Source organism: Doryrhamphus excisus, chromosome 7 (assembly GCF_030265055.1).
Source record: "Doryrhamphus excisus isolate RoL2022-K1 chromosome 7, RoL_Dexc_1.0, whole genome shotgun sequence".
NCBI classification, from domain to species: Eukaryota; Metazoa; Chordata; class Actinopteri; order Syngnathiformes; family Syngnathidae; genus Doryrhamphus; species Doryrhamphus excisus.
In genome coordinates, this window is record NC_080472.1 from 5,200,666 (window position 1) to 5,227,061 (window position 26,396).

At 41.0% G+C, this 26,396-nt stretch overlaps 4 protein-coding genes across 10 annotated transcripts in view; 1 reads left to right on the plus strand and 3 right to left on the minus strand.

Moving 5' to 3' along the window:
* Nucleotides 1-1,730: 1,730 nt before the first annotated feature.
* On the minus strand, nt 1,731-5,097 carry LOC131132833 (zinc finger protein 391-like). Of its 2 annotated transcripts, none has more exons than XM_058078844.1 (3): nt 4,427-5,097; nt 3,816-4,055; nt 1,731-3,446 (listed from the first exon to the last, which is right to left on the minus strand). In XM_058078844.1, the coding sequence occupies exons 1-3, from the start codon at nt 4,563-4,565 to the stop codon at nt 2,287-2,289; spliced, it is 1,539 nt and encodes a 512-aa protein (XP_057934827.1). In that variant the 5' UTR covers nt 4,566-5,097; the 3' UTR covers nt 1,731-2,286. The 2 variants fall into 2 exon arrangements, with proteins under 2 accessions (XP_057934827.1, XP_057934826.1); XM_058078843.1 differs by having other exon boundaries at nt 1,731-3,449; nt 4,427-5,093.
* On the plus strand, nt 4,990-10,358 carry LOC131132842 (tubulin alpha-1C chain-like). The gene is made up of 6 exons (XM_058078860.1): nt 4,990-5,135; nt 5,410-5,511; nt 6,446-6,469; nt 8,550-8,772; nt 8,860-9,008; nt 9,088-10,358. The coding sequence occupies exons 3-6, from the start codon at nt 6,467-6,469 to the stop codon at nt 10,060-10,062; spliced, it is 1,350 nt and encodes a 449-aa protein (XP_057934843.1). The 5' UTR covers nt 4,990-5,135; nt 5,410-5,511; nt 6,446-6,466; the 3' UTR covers nt 10,063-10,358.
* Nucleotides 10,359-11,746: 1,388 nt separating this feature from the next.
* On the minus strand, nt 11,747-16,704 carry LOC131132835 (wee1-like protein kinase 1-B). 4 transcript variants are annotated; one of them, XM_058078851.1, is made up of 10 exons: nt 15,951-16,704; nt 14,807-15,009; nt 14,547-14,607; nt 14,302-14,474; nt 13,979-14,247; nt 13,822-13,899; nt 13,662-13,747; nt 13,413-13,583; nt 12,242-12,387; nt 11,747-12,132 (listed from the first exon to the last, which is right to left on the minus strand). In XM_058078851.1, the coding sequence occupies exons 1-10, from the start codon at nt 16,224-16,226 to the stop codon at nt 12,093-12,095; spliced, it is 1,503 nt and encodes a 500-aa protein (XP_057934834.1). In that variant the 5' UTR covers nt 16,227-16,704; the 3' UTR covers nt 11,747-12,092. The 4 variants fall into 4 exon arrangements, with proteins under 4 accessions (XP_057934834.1, XP_057934832.1, XP_057934831.1 ...); XM_058078849.1 differs by having other exon boundaries at nt 14,547-14,613; XM_058078848.1 differs by having other exon boundaries at nt 11,748-12,132; nt 14,302-14,477; nt 14,547-14,613; nt 15,951-16,703.
* Nucleotides 16,705-19,557: 2,853 nt separating this feature from the next.
* The window catches only part of LOC131131901 (golgin subfamily B member 1-like), a 39,844-nt gene continuing 33,005 nt past the window's right edge, over nt 19,558-26,396 (minus strand). For all 3 annotated transcript variants that reach the window (XM_058076927.1, XM_058076925.1, XM_058076924.1), the window contains exons 22-29: nt 26,297-26,370; nt 25,412-25,439; nt 23,873-24,019; nt 23,228-23,350; nt 22,388-22,485; nt 21,826-21,918; nt 21,653-21,755; nt 19,558-20,510 (exon numbers count right to left, since the gene is read on the minus strand). In XM_058076927.1, coding sequence (XP_057932910.1) covers nt 20,352-20,510; nt 21,653-21,755; nt 21,826-21,918; nt 22,388-22,485; nt 23,228-23,350; nt 23,873-24,019; nt 25,412-25,439; nt 26,297-26,370 — 825 coding nt within the window. In that variant the 3' untranslated portion in view covers nt 19,558-20,351. The remainder of the gene's footprint in view (nt 20,511-21,652; nt 21,756-21,825; nt 21,919-22,387; nt 22,486-23,227; nt 23,351-23,872; nt 24,020-25,411; nt 25,440-26,296; nt 26,371-26,396) is intronic.

Sequence of the window (26,396 nt, forward strand, 5' to 3'; positions counted from 1 at the left end):
CTAACAGGTCTTTCAGGGTCAGAATTCTAGATGATACACAGGTGTTCAAATACTTATTTGCAGCTGTATCACACAAATAAATTGTTAAAAAATCATGCATTGTGATTTCTGGATTTTTCTTTTTAGTTTATCTCTCTCACAGTGGACATGCACCTACGATGAAAATTTCAGACCCCTCCATGATTTCTAAGTGGGAGAAATAGCAAAATAGCAGGGTGTTCAAATACTTATTTTCTTCACTGTACATATAAAGTGTCTATATGTGCCCTGTGATTGGCTGGCCACCAGTCCAGGGTGTACCCCGCCTCTCGCCCGAAGACAGCTGGGATAGGTTCCAGCACCCCCGCGACCCTTGTGAGGATAAGCGTTAGAAAATGAATGAATGAATGAATATATATAAAGTATAAATAGAATGTTTTGATATACAGCAACCAGGTGATTTAAATCATAAAGGTTGACTCGTGATTCTGTGCACCCAATCAGGATATCACCCCTTGATCACATGACACACACACTAGCCAATAAATAGCCAACAGGAAGACACTCACTAAAAGACACATGAGGAAACACTTGCTGCACAGGTCGGCTTTCAAAGCCACAATATGAACCTAAAATGCATTATAGGCACCAACTACCACCGCTGCGACCAGGAGCAATAACTATGAGCATTTCATATATTATAGATTGAACAGAACTGGTAAGTGTCGCTAAAATCAGCTTCACTTAGCTTAGCCACCCAGCCTCATTGTGTAGGCTGGTTAGCATGAACAGCAAATGAGATGAGTAATTATGGGATGAATAATATAATACAATATTGTCATAGATTTAAATATATTGTTATATTCTAGATCCTTTATGCAATTGGTATATTAAGTATCGAGTGTGCACACTGATCCTTAACCATAACACAGTCTATTGGTTCATGGATGTGGCCCTGTGTTTATACAGGCCAAGTTTGGTACAGGAAGTTGATGGCGAGTTAAGCGAAGGAGGCCGAGAGCCCGGATCGGCTTGGACTCCAAGGGGATGAACTTTGTTATATTGTTTTGGGGTTTATGCTTGTAAATATCAATACACTATTTAAAGCAAACTCAGATTTGTGTATCCGGGTCATTTTTCCTCTCTCCCCGAGTCTTACCTACCTTCTGATCATAGTCAGATATTTTCCCAACAGTCAACTAATTACAACTTGCTACAACTAATTCAACACTGGTTACAAATGTCATTTTTGTAATATGAATGGAAACATCATATTTTTCTTTTTAAAGTAACAAAAGAAAAATAAAGTTGTCACTTTTGGAAAATGAGGTTGGGGAATAAAGTCACATTGCGAGAATAAAGTAAAAATATTATGGGAATAAAGTCATAATCACCAAAATAAAAGTGAAATAGTGAAGAAAAAAACACAAACAGTAGCAGAAATTGAAGATTGAAATGAAGACTTCACCTGGTAGCATGGGGTGTGACCAATCACAGCTGAGTGGGCGTGGCTGGAGGCGGGCAGTGGTTGGAATAAATGAATCCAAGGAAATGCCACGAATGAAAATATCATTTAGTAAAGTGGCGACATTATGAGAAATAAAACTAAAAGTTCTCATTTGTGGAAAAAAATTAGGTTGGTGAAAAAGTTACAGTATTAGTTCATATTTTGCATTTTTCAGTTTTTCACCCTTGGATGATTTAGATCATCCAACTAATGTAAATATTAGTCTATGACAACACAACTCAACACCTGATACAGCTTTTACATACAAGTCTTTATTATGAGGGGAGGAAACAATGGAAAGCTCTGTGTCCCTGCGTGAGAAAGATTAGCCTAAAGCTAATCTATGGAATGCTATGGAGCATAAGAGTTCCCAAGAGGCCACTCCGGGCCAAGACACCTACAGGCCGTTATGCGTACTGTGTGTTGTCTGACCGCTTTGTTGGGCAAAGGTCATAAAAACTGCCAAGTTCTGGATTTATTTCAGGCGTTCTCTTTCCGACTTAGGATGATAGACATTTTTTTCCACAACAGATTTCATGCTTCCGTTTATCACAGCAGGTCTTCCAGGACCTGAAGCAGCATGACTGCCCCGGACCATCACACTACCACCGCCATAATTTACTCTCGAACCTCAAGGCAATCCCACACCTTGAGGTTCACAGGACTTCAGAACAGCGTAGCGGCAGACATACTAGACTGCATATGTGCCTGTTAGGGCTTAACATGGCGAGTACTAAATAGTACAAACGGGTCAGCTTCACTTCCTGCCGCTGTTCTCCCCAGCAGGAAGCGGTGCAGCTTCACTTCCTGCCGCTGTTCTCCCCGGCACACGTGTGGTTGCTAAGCTGGTACTTATAAGAGAATCGTTCAGCACACACGCTGCACCGAAACACTTTCTCTCCGGTGTGTGTCCTGGTGTGTCTGACAAATGTTGATCGTTGACAGAAGCTTTTGTTGCAGACTGAACAGGAATATGGTTTCTCTCCAGTGTGCGTTCTTGTGTGTGCTTGCAAATTCGCCTTGACGGAGAATGTTTTACTGCACACGGAACAGGAGTATGGTTTCTCTCCAGTGTGTCGTCTCGTGTGTTTTAGAAGGTTTGTTCGGTCGCAAAAGCTTTTGTGGCAGATTGAACAGGAATATGTTTTTTCTCCCGTGTGGACGGTCATGTGCATTTTCAAACACTGAATCTGTACAAAGGTTCTACCGCACACGGAACAGGGAAAAGGTTTCTCTCCGGTGTGTATTCTTGTGTGTATAGTCAAATTTGCTTTCCGAGAGAACGTTTTCCCACAAACTGAGCACATGAATGGTTTTTCCCCCGTGTGGACCCTCACGTGTCTTTTCAGATGACTACGGCAACCAAAGGTTTTGTCGCAGTGTTGGCATTTCAGGCGTGTGTTGCCATGGTGACATGTCATATCAGCTGTAGAGTCTTCATCATCAGTGTCAGGAGAGTGTGACGTCGTGTGCTCACTATCTGATAGTGGAGCTAAGAGCTTGTCTGCTGGTGATCCTCCACAGTGGTCTCCATCGGCTTCTGTTGAGCTGCTGCTCGGATGCTCCGCCTCCCTGGTCTCCTCCCCATTTGGACCGGGATGAAGCTGTGAGGACTTAGGTGGTTCGTCTTCAGTCTTCATGGAGACTCCAGTTTGTGGCACTTTGTTGAGCTCAGCCTCCTCCTGAGTGATGTAGAGCTCTTCCTCTTCGTCTTTAACGTGGACAGCCTCGGGCTCCGCCTCTTCCTCTTTCACGTGGAGGGGGTGCCTCAATGCGGAGCTGCCTCTGTGCGGCTGAGGAGGATGCTCTTGTGGGACGCCTGCAGGAGAGGTGATGTGTGGAAATGCCAGGTCGTGATGGGTTTCTCCACGAAGGACATCCGCCTCGGCTTTGGTGGTTTTGGTTTCAGGAACCGAGCTGAAGACGGCCTTCACTTGTCCTGGTGCCGAACAGCGGGCCGCTTCTAGGCGTGACATAAACCAGCTGTTAAAGATGCTGCCTCTTTCCTTTCATTCCTGTTTCATTCCCATTTCATTCCTGTTGCGCAGCTAACACACTTTTTTTTTTACGTTAAACGTACAAACTGCGGAACCTCGGTTAGCACATATTCAGTTATATTTTTATAGCATTATTTATTATTTCTATTTTTAGAATGTTGACACTTTGAACACTCTGGTGTACGCCCTGGTTAGCATGTTTTCAGTTTAGGCCAAAAAAGAATGAATTGGATTCACGTGAGTTCTTATACGAGGGGACAAATGGATTTGGTTTGCGTACGTTTCGGTTAGATGCTAACCAAGGTTCCATTATTTTGGACTGTTCTGCTCACCTGGACGGCGATGAAGCCGCGAGGTCTCAGGTGGTTTGTCTTCCCCGTCTTCAGTCATCCCAGAGACATCGGTCTGCGGCAACAAGCCGGGGAAACACTCGTCCCGCCCCAAAAGACGTTCCCCCTCCTGAGCAATCCGGAGTTCCTGGTCTTCCTCTTTGAGGAGACTGGGCTGTGGATTCTCCTGCTTGACTGTGGAGCCCCGTCCCTGCGGCCGAGGAGCAAACTGCTGCTGCACATCTGCAGGACACGAGGACTTCCAGCGTTAAAAACTTGGGGTTAACTAATTAATTGACATTAATTTTCCTCATATTACAAGTTTATTCTCCTACAATAACAACTCTCATGTTTTGCTGTAGTTTCATATAATTGTTTTCCAAGGAAAACTACTTTGGACTGCTTTAAATATAGTGACATTCTAAGGCATCTTTAGGACACTGGAAGCATCATCTTCACCGGCCGTGAAAATATGGTCACCCTCCAACACATCGGCCGCCATCTTGCATTATTTGGAGGACAGTAAAAAGAATAAAAACACGTTCATGCAGCCCCCCGACTCTTTAAATTGACCTTAGCAAGAATAAAAGAGTAAATGCAACATGTAAACACACCTTGGGTGTGTAACACCAAGTCGGTGGAGCAAATCTCGTTCTCTTGTCTTTTTCGAGAATGTTCTTCCTCCCCCGACGCCATCTTTCTTCCCAACACCTCAGAAAAGCCGTCGGTGGTCGCTTTGCGCCTCTTCTTCATTAACCCATTTCGTTCGCCATTTGCCTTGGGTTGTCGTCCGGAGGCTGCGTTAACTTCCGCTTTCTTCTTCTACTTCTTCTTTTTTTTGGCGGCTGGCAAAGCAGCCATGAGGATCCTTACCGCCACCGCCCGGCTAAAGTACGTGGTTGAATATTACAAACGCACTATTGCATTAATTGTTTCATGTTAACCTTTCTTTATTGTGCAAATCAAGCCGGGTGACATCCATTTGTTGTCTTTTAGGCAGCCATTGCCAGTCGTGGCAATGTGCCTGGTCAACTTTTTCGATATATTTTACTTAACTTAGGCTGGACTTAGGCTTGACTTAGGCAGAGATAGAGACACGGTTTCCGGCTGCTTCCAGTCAACTTTATTCTTCGAGCACACCGCAACGAGAGAGAACCACACTCACGAGATCCCCGCACTTCCTGGTTCACAGGTCACGCTCAGCCCGCCCCCACATAGCTGACCAAACACATGCCTGCAACATGTGGTTATTTCCGGGCGGGAAAACGTGAGTGCAAGGTGGCTAGCAAAGTGTTGCGAGCAGTACTACCGTCGGTTGTTCAGGTTAGCAATATAGCTTAAAAATAGCGTCAGTGTCTCCGTTTGGACGTCATAATATGTAAATATAAATGACATCAGCGAAGCAAGTGCATTGATACCTGAGGTGGAAGAGCTTTTAATGAACACATTATGAAGGCTTGACAAATTTAACGAACTACACATCATTCTTTGTCATGTTCGCTCATATTTTACTAAAACACATCGAGATGACGTAGACATAACCAGACGCGAAACCTTTGTAATGTTGCTCTCATTCACAGCATCTTCTTCTTATTAGGGGTGCTGACTCATCCGCAGAGGACGTTGGACTTCTGTGTGCAACTTTGTGCAAAGTCGGTGTTTATCCGGAAGAAGAAACAGTAACCTTCCTCGTTACAAAGTAAGTAACCTTTCAAACGTTACTTTTACTATAAGCTCTATTGTTTCCAACAATGTGACCGAGATACAAACTTTCGGAGGGGAGTGTAAATACCTAATTTACCAGTCTTAACCCGGTTAAAGTTAGTTTTAATTCAAATGAACATTTGCAACATTCATTTTAAGTTGTTTTAATATACATTAATACTTCTCCAATTTGACTATCGAATTTCACTCTGTCATGGGTTTCAAAAATATATTGATTAATAAATCCTGGTTTGTGGTTGACTAAAGATTAATATTAGTCCAAAATGGGCATTTTTCAAGCATAACAACGGCTAAATGAAGTAAAATTAACATGCTGTGATGATGATGTAGTGTTCTACTGGTCACTAGCTTTCAGTAATGTTACTGTAATGTTGATTGGGACACACAAGCACCAGACTTGATCACTGGGCATGGACATTGACTGATACTGTCTTATTTTTTTCTTATTATGTCGGCTATATTGGCTATATTTCATACATAGAGGGCTCTAAACTTTCAACTCAACTTTCAATCTCAACTTTCCCGGGAAGTGACTTTCTTTGACTTTTTAAATATTTCCATAATTAGAGCCCTGTAGAAATGAAATAGCACCCCTATAGTCACCTTTACACTGCCATTTCTTTACACCACATTGCTAATGCGTAGGCTATGGAACCACTGCAGGGACACAGACGACCACGCATGCATGCCAATTTATTATTTTTTGAAAAAAATCATAGGCTGTATTGGATAACCTTCCCTGGGGAGTTGCCATTAAAGTCTCTGTGTATAGGTTGCTGGCGTCATCGTATAATTTGCATTTAATTTTTATGAATCTGTTGAGGTCGAAATACATGATGAAATGCTACATGAACTAGCTGAGTAGAATTGTATGCTTCTCATTGTTTACCTTGTTTTTACTCTTTCAGGGCTTGTCTCCTTCAATAAATATGGTGAGTGTGCATCTTCATTAAGTTAATTTAGGTTGAAGCTTAGAAATTGTGGTTCTTTAAGTAGCCGAGGTAGAATATGTAGTGTCTTTCTTTGGGAAGTTTAGCTAAGGAGTTAAGGACACTTGGAAATATTTAGTGTGGGTTCCCGGAGGCTGGTGAGAATTTAGTTTGTCCGGGTGGTGAAGATGGCTTCACGGAGGGCATCCACTGTCTGAGGATGATGTCCATTTTTGCCATTCATCCCCCAAATGTTCTCAATTGGGTTTGGATCAGGGGAATATGCATGATGGTCTAAAGCAGGGGTCTCAAACTCAATTTACCTGGGGGCCACTGGAGCTAGGGTCTGGGCAAGGCTGGGCCGCATCAGGTTTTCCAAAAAAAAACATTCCACTGTTCTCAAATATCTCACTTTTTATTTTACTACACAAAATAAGATGAAAAATAAATAAAGAAATCAAGAATAAAGAAAATCAATCAATCAGACATAAATAAATATAATAATAACAATAAAACGGCAAATAATAAAAACTTTAGAAACCACATATAGTTGGTGGGTAGACAAATTATTTTTTTCAGATTAAAATGAACAAAGCATTATTAGAGCCCTGTAGACATGACAAAACACGACTATAGTCACATTTATACTTTTTTTTACTTACAGCATATTGCGCAACTGCAGGGTCTTGAGACACATGCTGACTCGCAAACTAGAGAGCTAGCGACAAGCGGTAGCCTTCAAGTTATTTCCTTTAAACTTAAATAGCCAAAAACTTACCACTTCCACACAGATAGGGAGGATAACAATTAACAGTTATTTAACCTTTAACATGAACATCAATCAAACGTAATAATTTTTTCTGGGTGCATGATACCATACAGCATCCATATCAAACTTGCGCGGGCCGCACTAACATTAAACTTTCATATCAAGGCGGGGGCCTCAAACTAGTGTCCTGCGGGCCACATTTGGCCCGCGGGCCGCGTGTTTTGAGACCCCTGGTCTAAAGAGTAAGGATATTCCTCTGGAAGACGTCTAGTGTCAAGTGTACATTGTGAGCTCCATTGTTCCATTGAAAGGAAAAAACACCCCAGATCATGATGGCGCCCCCCCCCCCCCCCCCCCCCCCCCCAAAAAAAAACATCTCAGGCGGGATCTTGCCATGCTTATTCCACCTTTCAATGTCCCATGTTTGGTGCTCTCGTGCAAATTCCCAATGGGGAGTTTTGTAGTGTCTTTTGAAGTCGTTTGTTCTTACAATCCATCTCCGGCAAATGTCGTCTGTTGGTGATTGGACTGAAAAAAAATCTGGAAAAAAATCTGGACTGGAAAATAATCGATATTAATCGATACATCAATGCGCATGTGTATCGGATCATTGGGTATGGAGGCAATTGACGGGTGAAATCTAGATTCATCGTGATGCGTTTGTGGGTATCGGTAAAATCCAATGCAAGCGCCGTTTTATTAATGTTAAACTTCGCCCCATATGCTGTTTCCCAGAATGTACCATCATTATTTGGCGTTTTGTATTGAATACGGACGGAAGCCGTGAGGCTCATACAACTACTAGTAAAACAGCATGGACGTTCGTACGCAAGCAACAGCTAAGAAGTTTCTATATTTAAGGTTTCTATATTTAAGGAATAAAGCCAAATCCTTTTTGTAGACCATACTGAATTCCATTTTTCTCTTGCTTATTTGCATCATGTTGAATTGCATCATATCGCACGAAATTGTACCATATCATATTGGATTGTATTGATTTGAACTAAATGATTATCATTATTGTATCGCCAGAAAATTCCATGTATCGTTAAAGTATCGTATCGCTGGCAGTGCATCGAGATGTGTATCGAGTGGTCCTCAGTGCTGAGTTTCACACCCCTAGACTGTACTCTGCACCTTTGGGTCGAGGATCTTCCTGTGTCTTGACGGACAGCCAATCAGATGACATTTTTTTGTTTCATAATCCTCAGTATCTATCAAATCTTACTGCGTCCTAACTGGAACTTCCTTAAGATCTAACCAGAAGTGTCTATTCGTGGCTTGAACATTTTTTCCTCCCTCCCCCCCCTACAGCGTGAGTGTATCTCTGTACATGTCGGCCAGGCAGGCGTTCAGATCGGCAACGCCTGCTGGGAGCTTTACTGCCTGGAACATGGAATCCAGCCTGATGGACAGATGCCCAGCGAAATGACGATTGGAGGTGGAGACGATTCTTTCAACACATTCTTCAGCGAGACCGGAGCGGGAAAGCATGTTCCTCGAGCTGTTTTCGTGGACCTGGAACCCACGGTCATTGGTACACCTCTTACCTTCCGAACGATATATTTTCCTTAGTGTAGGGTCACACAACAATTAAGTGGATGCAATATTCCGATGTCTGCAGACGAGGTGCGTAGCGGGACGTATAGACTGCTGTTCCACCCTGAGCAGCTTATCACCGGCAAGGAGGACGCTGCCAACAACTACGCCCGTGGTCACTACACCATCGGCAAAGAGATCATTGACCTGGTTTTGGACAGAATCCGTAAACTGGTGAGCGGTCAAATATCGCCATGATTTGCCATCCTGAAAAGCTTTCATCTAATCCCAAGCATTCCCACCGTGATGGCAGGCTGACCAGTGCACCGGCCTCCAGGGCTTCCTGGTGTTCCACAGCTTTGGCGGCGGTACTGGTTCCGGTTTCACCTCCCTCCTAATGGAGCGTCTATCTGTGGACTACGGCAAGAAATCCAAGCTGGAGTTCTCCATCTACCCCGCCCCTCAAGTGTCCACAGCTGTGGTGGAACCCTACAATTCCATCTTGACCACACACACCACCCTGGAGCACTCCGACTGCGCCTTCATGGTGGACAATGAGGCCATTTACGATATCTGCCGCAGGAACCTCGACATGGAGCGTCCGACTTACACCAACCTGAACAGGCTCATCAGTCAAATTACGTCCTCCATCACCGCTTCCCTTCGTTTTGACGGCGCCCTCAATGTCGATCTGGCAGAGTTCCAGACCAACTTGGTCCCTTATCCCCGTATCCACTTCCCCCTCGCCACCTACGCTCCCATCATCTCCGCCGAAAAGGCCTACCACGAGCAATTAACCGTTTCGGATATCACCAACTCTTGTTTCGAGCCCGCCAACCAGATGGTTAAGTGCGACCCTCGTCACGGCAAGTACATGGCGTGTTGCCTGTTGTATCGTGGGGACGTGGTGCCAAAAGATGTCAACGCCGCCATCGCCACCATTAAAACAAAGCGCACCATCCAGTTTGTGGACTGGTGCCCCACTGGGTTCAAGGTGGGCATCAATTACCAGCCGCCCACCGTGGTTCCTGGTGGAGACCTGGCCAAAGTGCAAAGAGCCGTGTGCATGCTCAGCAACACCACTGCTGTTGCCGAGGCCTGGGCTCGACTCGACCACAAGTTTGATCTGATGTACGCCAAGCGTGCGTTTGTTCACTGGTACGTGGGTGAGGGGATGGAGGAGGGGGAGTTCTCCGAAGCCAGAGAGGATATGGCGGCGCTGGAGAAGGACTACGAGGAGGTGGGGGCCGACTCCGTGGATGACCAGGGAGAAGAGGGAGAGGAATAACAGGATGTGGAAGGGAATGGATACTCTTGGGGAACAATGATTGCTATGTGATCCACAATGTGTTCACTCACACCGCAAAATCAGTTTGATCACTTGAAATAAAAGTATACATCTTTTTTTTAATTTTAGACCTTCTGGGAAATATTCCCATATCCAAATTGTATAATTTTTTTGTTTAGCTTGTAAAATGTTTCTGACTTGAAAATATCTTTTGAAGTTCAGTGTATTTGTTGTTTCAAAAAGAATTTACTCAAGAGGTTTTATGGCACTTTGTTTGTCAATATATGAAAAATAAAATCATTTTTATGACAAACTTGATGGAATGAGGTTAATCCAGGGGTCTGCAACCAAAAATCTTGAAAGAGCCATATTAGACCAAAACAAAAACTTATATATGCCTTTAAAATGAAGGCAACAAATGCTGTATGTGTATATATATATATATATATATATATAATCAAAATAAGATGGCTACAAATACATAATGAGCCTTCATGATTAAATGTTTATTTTCCCTGCAGTACATCCTGTAGGGAGTGACGCACCACGTGACTAGTCTGCCTCAACTTTCACTTCACTACAATATTAACAAATCATTGCTTTTATGAAATTAAAGAAATGCAATAAAGAAATCGGATTTTTGATGCCATTTTTATTTTGAGGATTCGAAAAAAAACCTACAAAATGTAAGGTGCACAACGTGCCCCTTATCTGGGCAACAAACAGTGCAATAAAAACGCAGCCTGCATTTATAAAAAATAAAACCGCAGTCTTTTGAAAAGGTAAAGTATATAAAATCAAATTAATACAGTTTAAGTTTGATTTTTATGTACAAATGCCAAGCAAGCAAACGCAGCAGCTGTCCTGTATTAAGGGCGACCTGACAGGGAAGGAAAATGTTACTTGTTGCTTCCAACCAACTTTATTTTAACAATCCATCCCCGAGGCATTTCACACCGGACTAACTTCCTGGTTCAAAGGTCATACAAGTTGACCCTACATAGCTGTCCAATGCAAATGCCTGTAACACTATGACTCGCGCAACAAAACACAATATCCCCGAGTGTTATATATAATAATAAATAAACTGTACTATAATACAATAAATATATACCGACGAAAATCAGAAATCACTTTATAAAAACAGCCACTTTGCTACTAAATATGTGCTTATGACAGGATTGTGTTCTTACCCGATAAGTGTTCAAGAAACGTTGAATCCTCTGTTCTCCTCGGTTATTTTTCTCTTTTTTCCCTTTGGCCCATCACACAGCCGCCGGTTTGTTTACAACACACACACACACACACACACACACACATACATATATATATATATATATATAAATGCAATATATTAAAAGTGCTCCACAGCAAGAAGTGGAATATGGTGTGTGGCTGCAGAGGTTACACAAGCGGTTTCACATTGTTGTGAAAATTGTATATAGTTCATAGTGTGATATTTATAAATACTTATTTTGATGTGGGGGGGGGGGTCTTTTGACAAACGTCTGTTGATAATTTGGGATGTTAACAATATATCTACATTTCCATCATTCACTATAGTCAATAAGATGTTAAGATACCTCTTTACCACAAGAGGGCGACAGACCATCCGTGTAAGTCCCAGACGACAAAGGCTTCAAAATAAACTTGTTAAAAAATGAAACCCGTTGATTTTTATATTTTACTTTGTCATATGACACACAAAATATGTAAAAGTAACAGTAGAGAAATGAAAACAATCATACATTAGTGTCATTTTTAACAGACACTGGCCATAGAGTACATTATACTCTAATTTCAACCAAAACTTTTATCCATATCACTCTTTAAGAGTTAGATTAACACTTTTCTTTCACGGTGAACATTCAAAAGTTGATTAGATAACTGTATGAGTTTGCAAACGACAAAGTTCATCTATGTACAACAAACATAGATGTTCAAACTATGGCAGAGCTGTCAGAGTGGCTCATCATCTTTCCACTTTGTCTGCAGGTTCTGATGGAGCGGGTCTCTGCGCTGCTGCTCTCCTAGGCAGCCGTTTTGGGCATCTGGGCCTTCTGAAGCTCCCTTACATGAAAAAGAGCAGAGTTCATCACTGTGGTTGATCACACAAGCGTTTGAGGTCTTTCAAAGTACTCATGGCATGTCACTCTCTGACATGAGAACATGAGCTTACTTCTGCAGGAGGGCATTCTTAAATTCCATGGCGTTGAGCTCCACTCGGAGCTGCTCGGCGCTCATTGTGGCGCCCGCCAGGAGCAGCGGGTGACGGACGAGGTCAGAGCTGGAAGGTCGTGCGGCCGGGTCAGGGTGGATCATCAGCTGCAATATGAAAAAGACACTTTGTCTCACTGAAGAGGTGACGTCATTGTAAAGGTGTGGAAAAAACAAAGGAAAAAAATTCAATTTAACAGAGATCCAATATTTTTTTGGAAAAATAAAAGTGACGGACAGGAAGTGTGTGTCCACTCTGTACAAACACATAATGGTTCAGGTTTCCTGTTTGGAAACACTTGGCTTCCCAATGCTGTGCGAGAAAAAGTAGCAATTTTACAAGCCATTGTGAGAAAATACTGCACTTTCATGACAAAAACAAGAAATGATGACAAAGGCTGTGTTCGAAACCGCATACTTACCTACTACTCATATTAACTCTTTGAGTATGCAATTTGTCTACACTGGCAGTATGCGAGAAGTTCCTGGATGCATACTGCATTGGCCAGAAATGTTGAGTATGTATCATCAGCTTACTACTGAGATTCAAATTACCCAGGATGCAACGCGACGTCACCGCAAAAAAAAAAAACGTTGGCTGAACACTGAGCATTAGGATGGACCTAACGGCGGTGTCAAGCAGGATATATTACGAGTTGGTTTGCTTCTTGTAAGTGATTTGTAAGCAGTGATTTATCACTGTTTTTTTGTATGAGAAAAGTAAGACTGTGTTTTATTTTGTGAAAATAAAATAAAAAGTGCGTTGCTCACTTCGGCTAGCTTAAATTTTGGACAAATAAATGGCACACTCGGGATTTAAACAGCCACTTTCTCGCCTGATTTAAAAAAAAAATCTCAATAAAGTGATGTATTTAAACAGTTTAGAGCTAAAGTCGATTTCGGCTTGGGTGGGAGCGCAATGCATTGTGGGTTATCATGTAATACGCTGTAGTGTAAACACTTTGCATACTGTCTGATGGATTGGGTATGCAGTATAGAGTGTGGATAGTATGTGCATGGAAGTATGTAGTAGTAAGTATGCGGTTTCAAACACAGCCACTGTCTAATGAAGTCATTAGCCGTGCATGTTAGCTCACTAGCAAGCAGAGAGATCATAGGTCATAAAAGGTCACCTCCAGCAGGTTGACAAACTCCGGCGATAACGCTTGGGGCATGGCGGGCAGTTTTCCACGGCGGATCTCGTGCCACGCGTCTCCATTGGCGAGCAGAGGCTCCGCCCCAGAGGCGCTGACGATGGTGAGAGCGAGGGCAAAGATGTCCGCCTTGGCCAGGTCGGTGTAGTCCTGAGAGAGAGCAGGTCGGGGGCGTTAGTGAGGCCCATGTGTGACGTGTGGGAGGAGCTTGTTCAAAAGGCCACTAACCTCTTGGAGAACTTCGTTGGCCAAATATCGAATGTCTCCTTCTTCTGCCTGAGGATTACTGGCTGGTGTCACATGACCCAGATCCCCTGCAAGATGGCGTGTAATCAAGTGACATGTCGGTGCGTGTAACAAAGTGACGAGAAGAAAGAAGAAAACAAACCGATTTTGTAGACCACTCTGGTGTTCAGGTTGTCACTGTCATCCTGGCTGACAGAGCGGCGACAGAGGAAGATGTTGCCTGGAAACCAAACAAAACCTCAGGAGTTTGACCAGCACACACACTTCCTGTCAAAGCACTTTCACAATAAGAGCCTCACTCGGCTTGATGTCCATGTGCACCAGCGACATGGCGTGGATGTACTTGAGGCCGCTGGCGACCTGCAGCAGGAGGTCCTTGAGTTCCAGCTCCGTCGGGCGAGCCAGGCGCTCGGCGTTGGCGGCGATGACGTCGGACAGCGTGCCGCCGTCACAGTACTCGTTCTGAATGAGCATGCAGTCGTCCTCGGCCCACGCAGAGTGGTAGCGCACCACGTGGGGGTGCTGGACCAGCACAGCGTGGGCGTACACCTCACGCAGGGCGTTCTGTCTGTGGAGGAAGTATTTGAGATTAGTAGTACCGAAATGGAGTCAGCAGACTTACTCCTCCACCGATCCGGCCAGAGGCTTCTTGGAGCGTTTGATGGCGTAGATGCAGCCGTCCAGTCTCTTCACGCATTTGAACACGACGCCAAATTGACCGCAGCCAATCTTCTCCAGCTCCAGGAACTCTGAGGAGTAGCGAGAAGTGCTTATGTTGCTCTCCATCATGGCGGTCTTCTGTGGGAGAGGGAAGAGAAAGTTGAAAGACAATGCCCAATGACACATAAAAAAAGTTAAGGTCATGACCTTGGATGCTGGCAGGATTCCCTGGTCTCTCTCAGCATCACTGGTCTCCATGCCTTCTCCACTGGAGCTGTGAGGAGGAAGAGTAGAGTGAGTATTTACTATTGTCCAGCAGGGGGCAGTATGGAAAGGTGTTGATTGGAAACAAACATGATTTTTGCTGTGCTGGTGCTGTGTCATTAAACAGTTCTAACTCTCTTCAACTTATCAACTGACATCCAGCCAACTGACGTGGTGCAGACAAGATCAAAGAGATGACGTACAAGTCCCTGTGAGCTTGCTTCCTGCTGCGCTTCTGCGTGGCCGACTGGACGAGCAGGGAGTCTGGACTGAAGGGGTTCAAATTGACCAGGGGTGCGGACTGTCTCCTGGTGACGCGGTCTGCGGTGGACGTTGTGGCAGGCTCCACATTATTGAAGAGGGACACCCTCACGCGGGGGGTGTCAATCACATGGGGCGGAAGACTCTGTGCAAACACACAATGGAGGTTTAGCATTGACACAAAGCATGGAACAGCTTAACTACATATTCCCAAATTAAATGCTTTATTTGGCTGCCAATTGTAGGTGTCAAATACAAAAAGGCACATTGTGACGCTTGCTTGTTGTGTGAAAAGAAAGCGCACACGCACCAGTATAGTATCATACATATATGAATACGAACATGCCACCTGAATGCCAAATAAGCCCCTCTACCTGCCCACATGCAAAACTTCAAATTATTATTTATTCTAAATTATTTAAATTATTTGTACAAATAACATATATGAACAAAGTTAGGTATATTGGGTCTCGTGGTGAAATAACAGGATTAAATAAAATATAATATAACTAATATGTAAACTCAAACTTTCATGTGAAAACATTTGATTTGTCATGTTTATATTGCTGTGAGGATCGAGGTGTATGTTACTGTCTCTTTAAGAGAATGCATCTCATGGAGCACGTGGAGGTCCTCGAGACGTAATTAAGTCTAAGCACTTCTCCGCAGTTTATGTATAAAAATACTGTATATTTAATTTATAATAAAACAACTATTTGTGGCGAGAACGCATCGATAATCGGTAAAATTAAATATGGATATTGTATCTCGCAAGGTGCATTGCCAGTATCCCATCATGCTTTGTAAAAAGATGTCATACATATTTACATTTTTGTGATTCCGGGTAGTTGCTATGTGTCTACCACTCATTTGTTTGTGTTAAGATTGATGTGGTGTTTTTCTCTTTGATCTTTCTCTCTTTTATTAGTGTTCTGTGAAGTTATTTCTTTCATTCCCTTTTGTACGTTACATTAATTTCCCAGTGCTAACTGACACAACGACCATGTTAGTGTTTGATAATCAAAATATAATACATACATAACATAAATTAATGGTAGTAGTGAGAATTTCTCGGCAAATACTGACCTCTGATTTGTGCGGCGTGGCAAAAATTCGTAGTTTCTTCAGAGTTTTGCGAGGTGTGTCCGGGCAGGTGGAGATCGGTGAGCTGGATTTGTCCTTGTTGGTCCGGTTGTATGGCCGCTGAGGGGTCGTCTCGTGTCGTCGGGAATATTTATTCTGCTTGGGCGTGCAGAGAGCTGGCTCTTCCTCTCCATCGCTAGCTATGAAGGTTAACTTCTGGCGGACTGGTCGAGTTTGGGGCGAGCCGAAGTCTTGCCTCTGGCGGCTGTAGCTCGACATGCTGTATCAATTTGGTATAAATTGATTGGTCCTGCCTGGTAGTGGTGTGTCGACCATGAACGAACGGGACCAAATAACTAGTTCTTTTTAGTGAACGGAATGAACGAGGTCTCCGCCCCTAACATACCTGTTCAGTCCGTTCAGTTGCAAATGCTTTTTTTTGATTGGCTGGAGAGTTAGTTCACCGTTTCTTTTTTTGGAGGGCGGGACTATCTGCGTGCTTGCCTGTCTTATCCTATCGGCGACCTCATTCATTCCGTTCACAAAAATAACTAGTTCTTTTGAAACGTTCATTCACACCACTAGGCATCACGTGTTGTTGCGCTGTTGAGTCGGAATGAACAGGGGGAGATCACAGGCTAACGACCAATTGACCGAAATGAACGGATCTTTTTACGGAATGAACCAAAATTATCCGGCTGACTGAAATGAACGGTTTTATCCACCACTACTGCCTGGAGAGTGGGTGCACGGATGACGTCAAGAAAATGCGACTGTGGTATAGACTATAGACTCTAGGCATGACCAATCAATTTACACCAATTTACACCAGTTACACTAGCTTACACGTTGAAAGTTTAGTCGTCGGAATAAAAAACACACTACTGCCGATGTTTTCCCCTAAATCAAACAAAAGTTCACTCTTACTACCTTGGATTAAGGTATCGGATTACAAAAATGACGTCATGAGTCAGCATAAAAGAAAAGCAAAAGCCGTTTATTTACTCATGCCACGCGCTGAAAGGACAACAGATGGCTGATTGGTTGAATCGAAGAACCGTTGCAGGAAGTGCGTTCTCACTGGCTGAAAATGACATTTCAGAAAACCAAACACTGATTGGTTAAATTTAAAGCAACGTACAGCCAGTGTATGTCATTGGCTGTTAACGTTCATATGGAGGAAATATGAAATAAAATTCAACATTTCAGCAGTTGGACGGGAAGTCAACTGAAGCCAATCTTTTCACATTAACTTCGATCAATGCTGATACCAACGTTGGTATCGATATGATTGCTATTTGTATCGATCCGCCCACCACGACAGACCCTCATGGAGCTCTTGTACCAGATGGCCGCCCGCTAAACCGAAATGATCTCAAATGTGGTCCAGCTTCTGGCTCAGCTCCTCGCTTGTGAAGAGAAGTGCCAGCAGAGGGCGCTACAGCACTCTATTCTCTAATTATGCAGAGCCAACCCTTTTGATTAAGTAATTTGTCATTGATTCATCAGTAACTACTCTAAATGTATGTACCGTAGTTCATCAGTAACTACTCTAAGTACTCCTAGTTCTTCATTATTTCCCCAATAACTATTGTAATCATTAGTTCATCAGTAACCACTCTAAATGTGTGCCTTAGTAAGTAGTTGCTCAGTAACTACTTTAAATACATGTACCTTAGTGCTTCAGCAACTACCATTATTTACCCAGTAGGTACTCTAAATGCATGTACCTTAGTTCCTCAGTAACTACTCTTTAGTGCCTCAATAACTACTGCAATCATTAGTTCATCAGTAACTACTCTAAATTTGTGCCTTGGTAATTCGTTCCCCATCAGTTCCTCAGTGACTACTTTAAATGCATGTACCTTAGTTCCCCAGTAACTACTCATTAGTTTTTCAATAACTACTGTAATCATTAGTTCCTCAGTACACTTTAAATGCATGTACCTTATTTCCTCAGTAACTACTCATTAGTTCAATAACTACTGTAATCATTAGTTCCTCAGTAACTACTTTAAATACATCTACCTTAGTTCCTCAGCAGCCACTCCTTAGTCCATCATTAGCTCCCCAGTAACTACTCTAAATGTGCGCCTTAGTCATTAGTTCCTCAGTAACTACTTTAAATTTTTGTGCCTTCGTCATTAGTTCAATAACGAATCATTAGTTCCGCAGTAACTACTCTAAATGTATGCGCCTTAGTGATTACTCATTAGTTCTTGAGAAACTATTGTATTTTTGTGTTAAGATGTAGTTTTTGTTTGAAGTTTCTTGCAAATGTTTTGCAATCTTGCAAAAATATATATTTTTTCCACATATCAAAATTATTTCATAATCATACATCATAATCAATTCATTTCAAGCAATAAATCAGATGTCCCGACAGAATGAAGAAAATGATCAGGTTTTATTAAGTTTAGAGATCGTACCAAGTGGAGCCTAACGTCATCAAGGCCAACAGGATCATAAACTCTCAAAAACAGAGCACACTTTTTTTTTAATCATCTAGTAGTCTTTCATAAATAAGTTCTGCCATCCTTATATACAGTGTTATTAAACATATGCTCTCAACTCACCGGATTGGTGCATTTCTACAAAATAACCTGTTCCATTTATGTTCAAAGAAATATATACATTTTTTGCAAATCAACATCCTATCACCAAAACAAGATTTTTTTTAATAAATCTGGATGAGATGATAAAGTATAAATAATAATACATAATACATCTAATCCATAAATTTAACAACCACTATGCACATTTTTACTCTTATCCAACTCCACACAAAATAAAAATATGCTTAAAAAAAAACTTTGTTGAGGTGTTGGGATTCTCAGCTTCTGTCCGTTTTGAGATGATTATTATTATAAACACAGTGCATACTTTTAATCAGCATCAGGATTGTGTGCATGCTATTACATAAAGCAAAACAAATGCACCAACATTCATTATTCATGTGTCAATCAAACACAAGACTGTGAAGACGTCGGGGGGGGGGGGGGGGGGGGGGGGGGGGGTTCACAAGATCTGTCTCGTGGGACGATGAATCTTACAATAAACTAATATTAACTCGTACTTTTGTCTGCCTCCATATATTGCCACGTGCATGTCTGTTTTCGTCATTTCCCGCCTCCAAACAGGCGTTCTTGTTCACTCAAGAACAAGAACAAGGCATGAACGGAGTGAGCCCTTATACAGTGTCTTTGTCTCAGTGGGTGGAGGCGGGGCTGACAGCATACACATAGTGCAGAATTGTGTAAAGTAGATTTCAATACATTATATAAAATATATTATATATAATAAATTATATATATATATATATATATACTATATACGTATATAAATTTTATATATTATATATATATAATGTATTATATATAATATATTGTATGTATATAATATAGTATTGTATATATTATATTGTATATAATATATTATATTATTATATACAATATAATAATATAATATAATATATGTATTATATTATATATAATACATTTTATATATATATATATAAATTTTATATATATATATATATATATATAAATTTTATATATATATATATATATATATATATATATATATATATATATATATAAAATGTATTATATATAATATATTGTATATAATGTAGTGTGATACCTTGTGATACCCCCCGTTCGGTATGTATCTTCAAGGAGATCCGCCACTCAACGATCTATCAGTCAGCTACTGATGAAGATGTAGTGCACCAGGGGTGTCCTAAGTGCCACTGGGGGCCATTTGGGGCCTGTGGCTGTCAAAATCAGCAGTAATTTTACAAGAAAAGGTTATAATTTCAGGAGAATAGTCATACTATAAGTAAAAAAAACAATTTATAAGTCAGAATATTAATAATAGTAATATATAAATACAATAAATATTTTATATAATATAATAATTCAAGAATTAAGTTAGAATTTTAATTTTAGAAAGTTAGAATTGAAAATGTTAATATTACGAGAACTCAGGGAAAATATTACCAATTGAATGTTACAAGAAAAAAGTTTAAATAGTTGGAAACCGATTTAAAAAATTGACAAAAGAGCTGTAACTTTATGAGAATAAAGTCAAAATATTAAGAGGAAAAAATGCCAAAGAATAAAGTTGGAATATTACAGGGAAAAAAAGGGTAATTTTAGTGGCATTTCACCTCTATCACAAAATTGGAATGTATTTTTTATATGATATGGCTGAAAACACTTGGACACCCCTGAAGTACACAATCACACTCAGCTCTTTAGCATTAAATCTTCAACTACTTATTTCTTGGACAAATGGTATCATTGGGAACGTCAACAGGAAATACAAATGGACATCATCCCACCTTCTGTTGCATATATGAACCTTTAGTCCCCAGCTCATACCTGATGACCTTTTCACTTTTCACAGGGCACCAGTCAAGCACATGAGAAGGAGCACGTGGATTGTGAGTAAGTAGGCCAAAAAGAAGTAACGAGAGCGTGCACGGCCAGTCAGCAGCCGGGAACAGTAGAGGCTCCTTCCTCTGAGCCAACGTCGGCATGCCATCATCCCACCTTGGACCTAGAAACATGATGGCACACAGGAAAACACACAAACATGACCAGTCCACCCATGATTGACCTCTTTGGTGTGTGGGACGGAGAAACCTTGCATTAAATCCGATAAGATAGCTCAAGGATGTCCATAAAAAAAAAAGATTTAACACAAAAACAAAACAGCAGCAAAAGTGGAAAAACGTGAAGTAATTTCACAATAATAAAATTGTATCTAACAAATAAAGTGAAACTCATGTTGTAATATTATGAGCAAAAATAACTTTTGCAGCATAAAATTGAAATAAAGGCATGCAGTCGATATACAGTCATACTGTTAGGAAAAATACATTATATATATTATCATTAATTATTATTAAATTATTAATATATTTATTATTATTATTAATAAATTATTATTAATCAATATTATTATTATTATGAAAACAAAAATTGCGTTGCAAAGAATAAAGTCTAAATATTATGAGAATTAAAGTCATAATTAGCCGAACAGACTTTACAAGAAGGAAGTTGAAATAGTTGGAAAATTAAACAATAGAAAACAGCTGTAAATTTACAAGAATATATTCAAAATAAAAAAAAAATTCAAATTCGAAAATAGCCCGCAATAATTGAAATTGGCAAAGCAGTAAACCCATTTTTTTATTACAATTATTAGATATGTTTTAAGGATGAATCTTAGGCTGCATTTGCATCTGTCGCTCCCCCCAAAACATGGATAGATGTCTTTGGCAGTAAATGTTACTTTTTGAAAAAATGTCGATCTACGTCGTTGGAATGAGTGGCCCTGTGCCGTTCAACTATAGCGTTTTTATATCCTTGTTAGTATTTTCCTCCTCCATTAACAGAAGATACATTTTAAGTATTGGAGGCGCCTGAAGGTGACTGTTTGACAATGGACGACAGCAAAGTTTATACAATTTGGAAAGTAAGAAAAAACTGCAGAAATAAAAGCAAAAACAGTAGTAATTTTACGAGAATAAAGTTTTAAAAAAGTGAAAAAATATTTTACAAAAATACCATAGAAAGTTTTTTTTTTCTTGAAATACAGTACTTCTTCTTTCATTTTTCGCTATGTGGGCCTTGCTGGAAAAAGTTTGGGCACCCCTGGTACAGCCTGCGACCTCACAAACCAAAAACTGGTCCTACCTTTCGTGTTATCAGAGGCTGGTCCGGGTTAAGACTGACAGCTTCCCAATCATCCTCAGCTTCCATGTCGATACTAAAGTCCCTCTGATGATCCCTGGAAAGACTTGAACCAACATTTCCATTTGAACACATCTTCAATGGGAATATGTATCGCTTGACATTTTGTGCATCACCTCTTTGTGCCGACTTCAGCAAGATGCAAAGCCTCTTCAGCAGCCTCCCTTCTGGATCGTTCATCTGCCAGACTCTGCTCCACCTCCAGTAGTCTAAAAATATGGATGGGTAGTTCACACAGTAAGTACAGACTGTACGTTACTGACAAACAACTGTAGCGTCACTACAGCTCATTCTCAACTAACTGTCGGTTTTAGCAATACTACATTCAATAATATTTGTAATATCTATTGAGACAGACAGAGAGAGACAGACAGACAGAGAGAGACAGAGAGAGAGAGAGAGAGAGAGAGAGAGAGAGACAGACAGACAGACAGAGAGAGACAGAGAGATTTCCTTTATTGGCATTGAACAATAACACAGCAGTGAAACTGCCATTGAATTTATTTTTGCGCAAGAGGCACAAAGAAGTGATGATGCAACTCCACAATAGAAGAGATCATGTTTGGTGGAGTTTTAAGCCGCAAAAAACGGCCACAAGGTTGTATAAGTGCATTTTATAATGTTAGCGCTCAGCTAACAAAACAGTAGCACACAGTCCCTTTGAGTGGCTGATCTCACCTTTCTCTGAGCAGTCTGTCTTCAGCTCTATGAAGATGAGCCGTGTTGTTGCTCCTTTCCTGAGGGGCTCCAGGAGCAACCTCTGCATTTCCTGTTCCCTAGAAGAAAGCATGTCAAAACAACACAATAAGTCTAGGAATGAAGAATGATACAAGCATGACCATTTCTTTGCCGGTCCTGCTGGAGCCTACCCCAGCTGTCTTCGGGTGAGAGGCGGGGTACACCCTGGACTGGTGGCCAGCCAATCCCAGGGCACATATAGACAAACAACCATTCACACTCACATTCATACCTATGGACAATTTGGAGTCGCCAATTAACCTAGCAACGGATGGGAGAACATGCAAACTCCACACAGAGATGCCCAAGCGGAGAATCAAACCCAGGTCTTCCCCATCTCGTGACTGTGTGGCCTACATGCTAACCACTTCACCATCGTGCATCCACTGACTTTACTATATCCAACAATTTCACCTCCAAGAAATGCACCATTCATTTTTACATGACCAAATATCACATCTGGCTGCACAGCAGTGGAGTGGTTACTACACAGGCTAGAACTCGGGTCTCACAGCTAGGAGACTGGAGTTCAATTCCACCGTTGGCCATCTCTGTGTGGAGTTTCCTCCCACATTCAACTCCAAATTGTCCATCGGTATGAATGTGAGTGTGAATGGTTGTTTGTCTATATGTGCCCTGTGATTGGCTGGCAACCAGTCCAGGGTGTACCCCGCCTCTTGCCCGAAGACAGCTGGGATAGGTTCCAGCACCTTCCGTGACTCTTATGAGGATAAGCGGTAGAAAATGAATGAATGAATATCACATCTTTGGAACATTTACCTGCCCTTGGCCTTGGATTTGGGTTTCCAGCAACTGGCAACGATTTTGTGTGTCCCTCAGGTTTTGGGAGACAACTCTCAGCTGGGCTGCCACAGCACCTTTCTCCTCCATCGACTGGTGTAACTGTGGGAACGGACCGGAACATTTGTTATTTATTTATTTATTTTTTTACATCGGGTGGACTCCCTTTTGCACCCTGGAACCAGGAACTTTACCCCACAACTGTTTGGTCCCTGGCACCTTTGACCAAAATGTACTTTGTAAGTACCTTTGGGGCTGAGCATACAGTTTCTAATTGGATGGCTATAGTACAGGTCAAACGTTTATACACACACAACACAACTGAATGGTTCTAACCGTTAATAAGCCAAAAAGTTCCACTAAGTAACCCTGACAAGACTACCTCACGAAGCTCATTGGGAGGAGCGTTTGCAGCGCTTTCAAATAAGCACCGTTTTCATGTGTTAATAAGCCTTTCAATTAAAAGTGACTTTTTTGGATGTTATTTTTTTCTTCATTTGTTTAGAATTCGGGCTGAAGGTTGGTCCTCACATGTGCAACTCTTCATGTAGCTGAATATATAATGGTGCAAAATATGATGTTGCATGTAAAGTACACAAGTATTTCTTATTACATATGACATACCTTAGAGTTGAGTTGCTGCAAGTACTGGTCTCGTTTTTGAATTTCATAGAAGCAGAGTTGCAGCTCTTTTTGATGGTGGACTCTTTCTGCCTCGAGTCGATTTATTGCCTCATCCGGTCCACTCTGGCTTGCAATGTCCATCGTTTCCTATTGCCACAAACATACGTATGCAAACACTGAATAATGGCTCACCATACTTGTCAAAAAGTAGATATTTAAGGAGATACTGATTACATTAACACCTCATTTATCACAGTTACTGTATTTTCCGGACTATAAGTCACACTTTTTTTTATAGGTTGGCTGTTCCTGCGACTTATAAATGAAAAAACTGTTTATGTTACATAAACACTGGACACCTTTTCTGTTCATGTTTATTTTTTGTGTAGCTGAATAACCATTGTGTTAGCATATCTTACACCTATTCAGCCTGTTCTCTATTCTTTTATTGTTAGAACTTGCCTTCCAAAGATAACGTAATGTCTGTTTTGGTCAAGTAGTTTGTAAAATAAATTACCCGCAAAAAATGCAACTTATACTCCAGTGCGACTTATGTATGTTTTTTTTCTACCTAATTATGCATTTTTGGCCTTGTGCGACTTATACTCCTGAGTGACTTATAGTCCAGAAAATACGGTAATTGTTTCCAGACTCGACAGTGATCAGTGAATTTCCACAAGGTATTTATAAATGAAATATATTTGTGGTTAGAGCATAGAAAACATGTTTACAACCTTCTAAATACATTTTAAAAACATTATTAGAGCCCTGTAGCCATAAAATAACACCCCTATAGTCACCTTTACACTCATACTACCCAATATACTACACTTAGAGAAAACAAGACATTACATTACTGTAAATGTGTTCCCGTGCTCAGGGAGATGAATGGGGGTGGACAGGGAGTAATGCTGGGGGTTCACAGTTGAGTTTTATGCTTATCAGTATTCCACAGATAAATTTTTTAAAAATGCACATTTTTCTATGCGTTTTGGCCTGTCGTCCACACGCAAACGCAGGTGTTTTGTCTTTAAAAATGCAGCTTTTGGAGAACTCCGGCCAAGGTGATGATTTTGGAGCACTGCAGGTTCAGCGTATGTGTCGAAAAATTTGCTTAATTTTAGTGCAGGCCTGCCAACATTATAGTACTCAACATGCAATTTGACTCTAGAATATTCTTTTATGCTCTCCATTTTGCTGCATTTTCCTGGTTTCAGTTTCAAGTTCAGTCTGTATAGTACAGATAAATGAATAGATATGCAAATTATACGTATGTCCAACTCTTTTACATGATGATAGATTATTAACAATGATTATCGTTTACAGCTAATAAAAGCCCCACATTCAGTATCTCATAAATGTTAGAATTTGTCAAAAAAATATGGTAAACTATTGGTTCATGCTGTAGGTAAAATAATAAAACTAAGTAAGGTTAGTGTGAAATTGAGAGTAGGTCTACTTTTTGTAGTGCTCTTTAAAGACTTAAGTTTGGATCATTTCTGTGTTTGGTCTGTCGATATTGGAAATATACAAACTTACCTTGATTGGCTCCATGTCTTTTGCAAACCTGCAAATAATAAAGAGCATTTAGTAATATTCATCTGCTGCTAATACTGTCAATGTGCAATGAACAAGCTATCATAAAAGCCAGGAACGTTTAACATAGAGTGGAACTTAGGTTAGCGTTGGTGTGTTTTTTTACATGCAGGCTCTTGCTCGCCTGCATGTAAACGTGTGGTGGGGCTAGGCGAGCTGAGTGCGGGGTGCAGACAGGAAGTGACGTCAGGAGTTTCAGCTTTATGTAGGTAACAATCACAAAAGTAGCCATGTTTTTATTAAAGATTTATATTAGGGATTATTGTGAGATCATTCAAACCTGTAATAAAAGCTTGTTGTTCCGTTGATCAAATCTGGTGCTTGTGCTTGCAGTGTAAAATACCACATACTGTATTATCACAACATCTTTCAATGAGTCTTCTGAATGCCTTGTATTACTTCATTTAGTCATTTTTATGCTTGAAAAAACATCATTCAGGCAAAAAATATGTTAAATATGCATTTTTATACTAATATCACACCAAAATGTGTATAGTATAACACCAAAAAGCATGATTTATGGATTATGATACTTTTGACTGAAGGCATGGAATTCTAAGGTTGAAGTGGTGAGGCAAGGACGGCCCGTCAACACTTTCTTCGGCGAGGCCGCGTAAAGTTACTCGTAGAAGTAGGAAGGAATAAAAGTAAAGAAAGTAAAGGCTGGTAAATAGAAAAACATGAAACACAATTAGTCTTCATCATCAAGCGTGGAACTTGTATGCCTCATTTCCACAGGCCCTTTTACTGTTATTGATGGAGCTATTTCCAATGCACAACCTTGGCATCTCTGTATATGTTGTTTTTTTTCTTCATATATACTTTTACCTTTGATTTTGTTTGTTTTCCTGGGAATCAATGTCTTCTTTCCTGGAAGACAGTACAGTCTGATGCTCATTCATCTGCAAGACAAGAAAGAACAGATCGA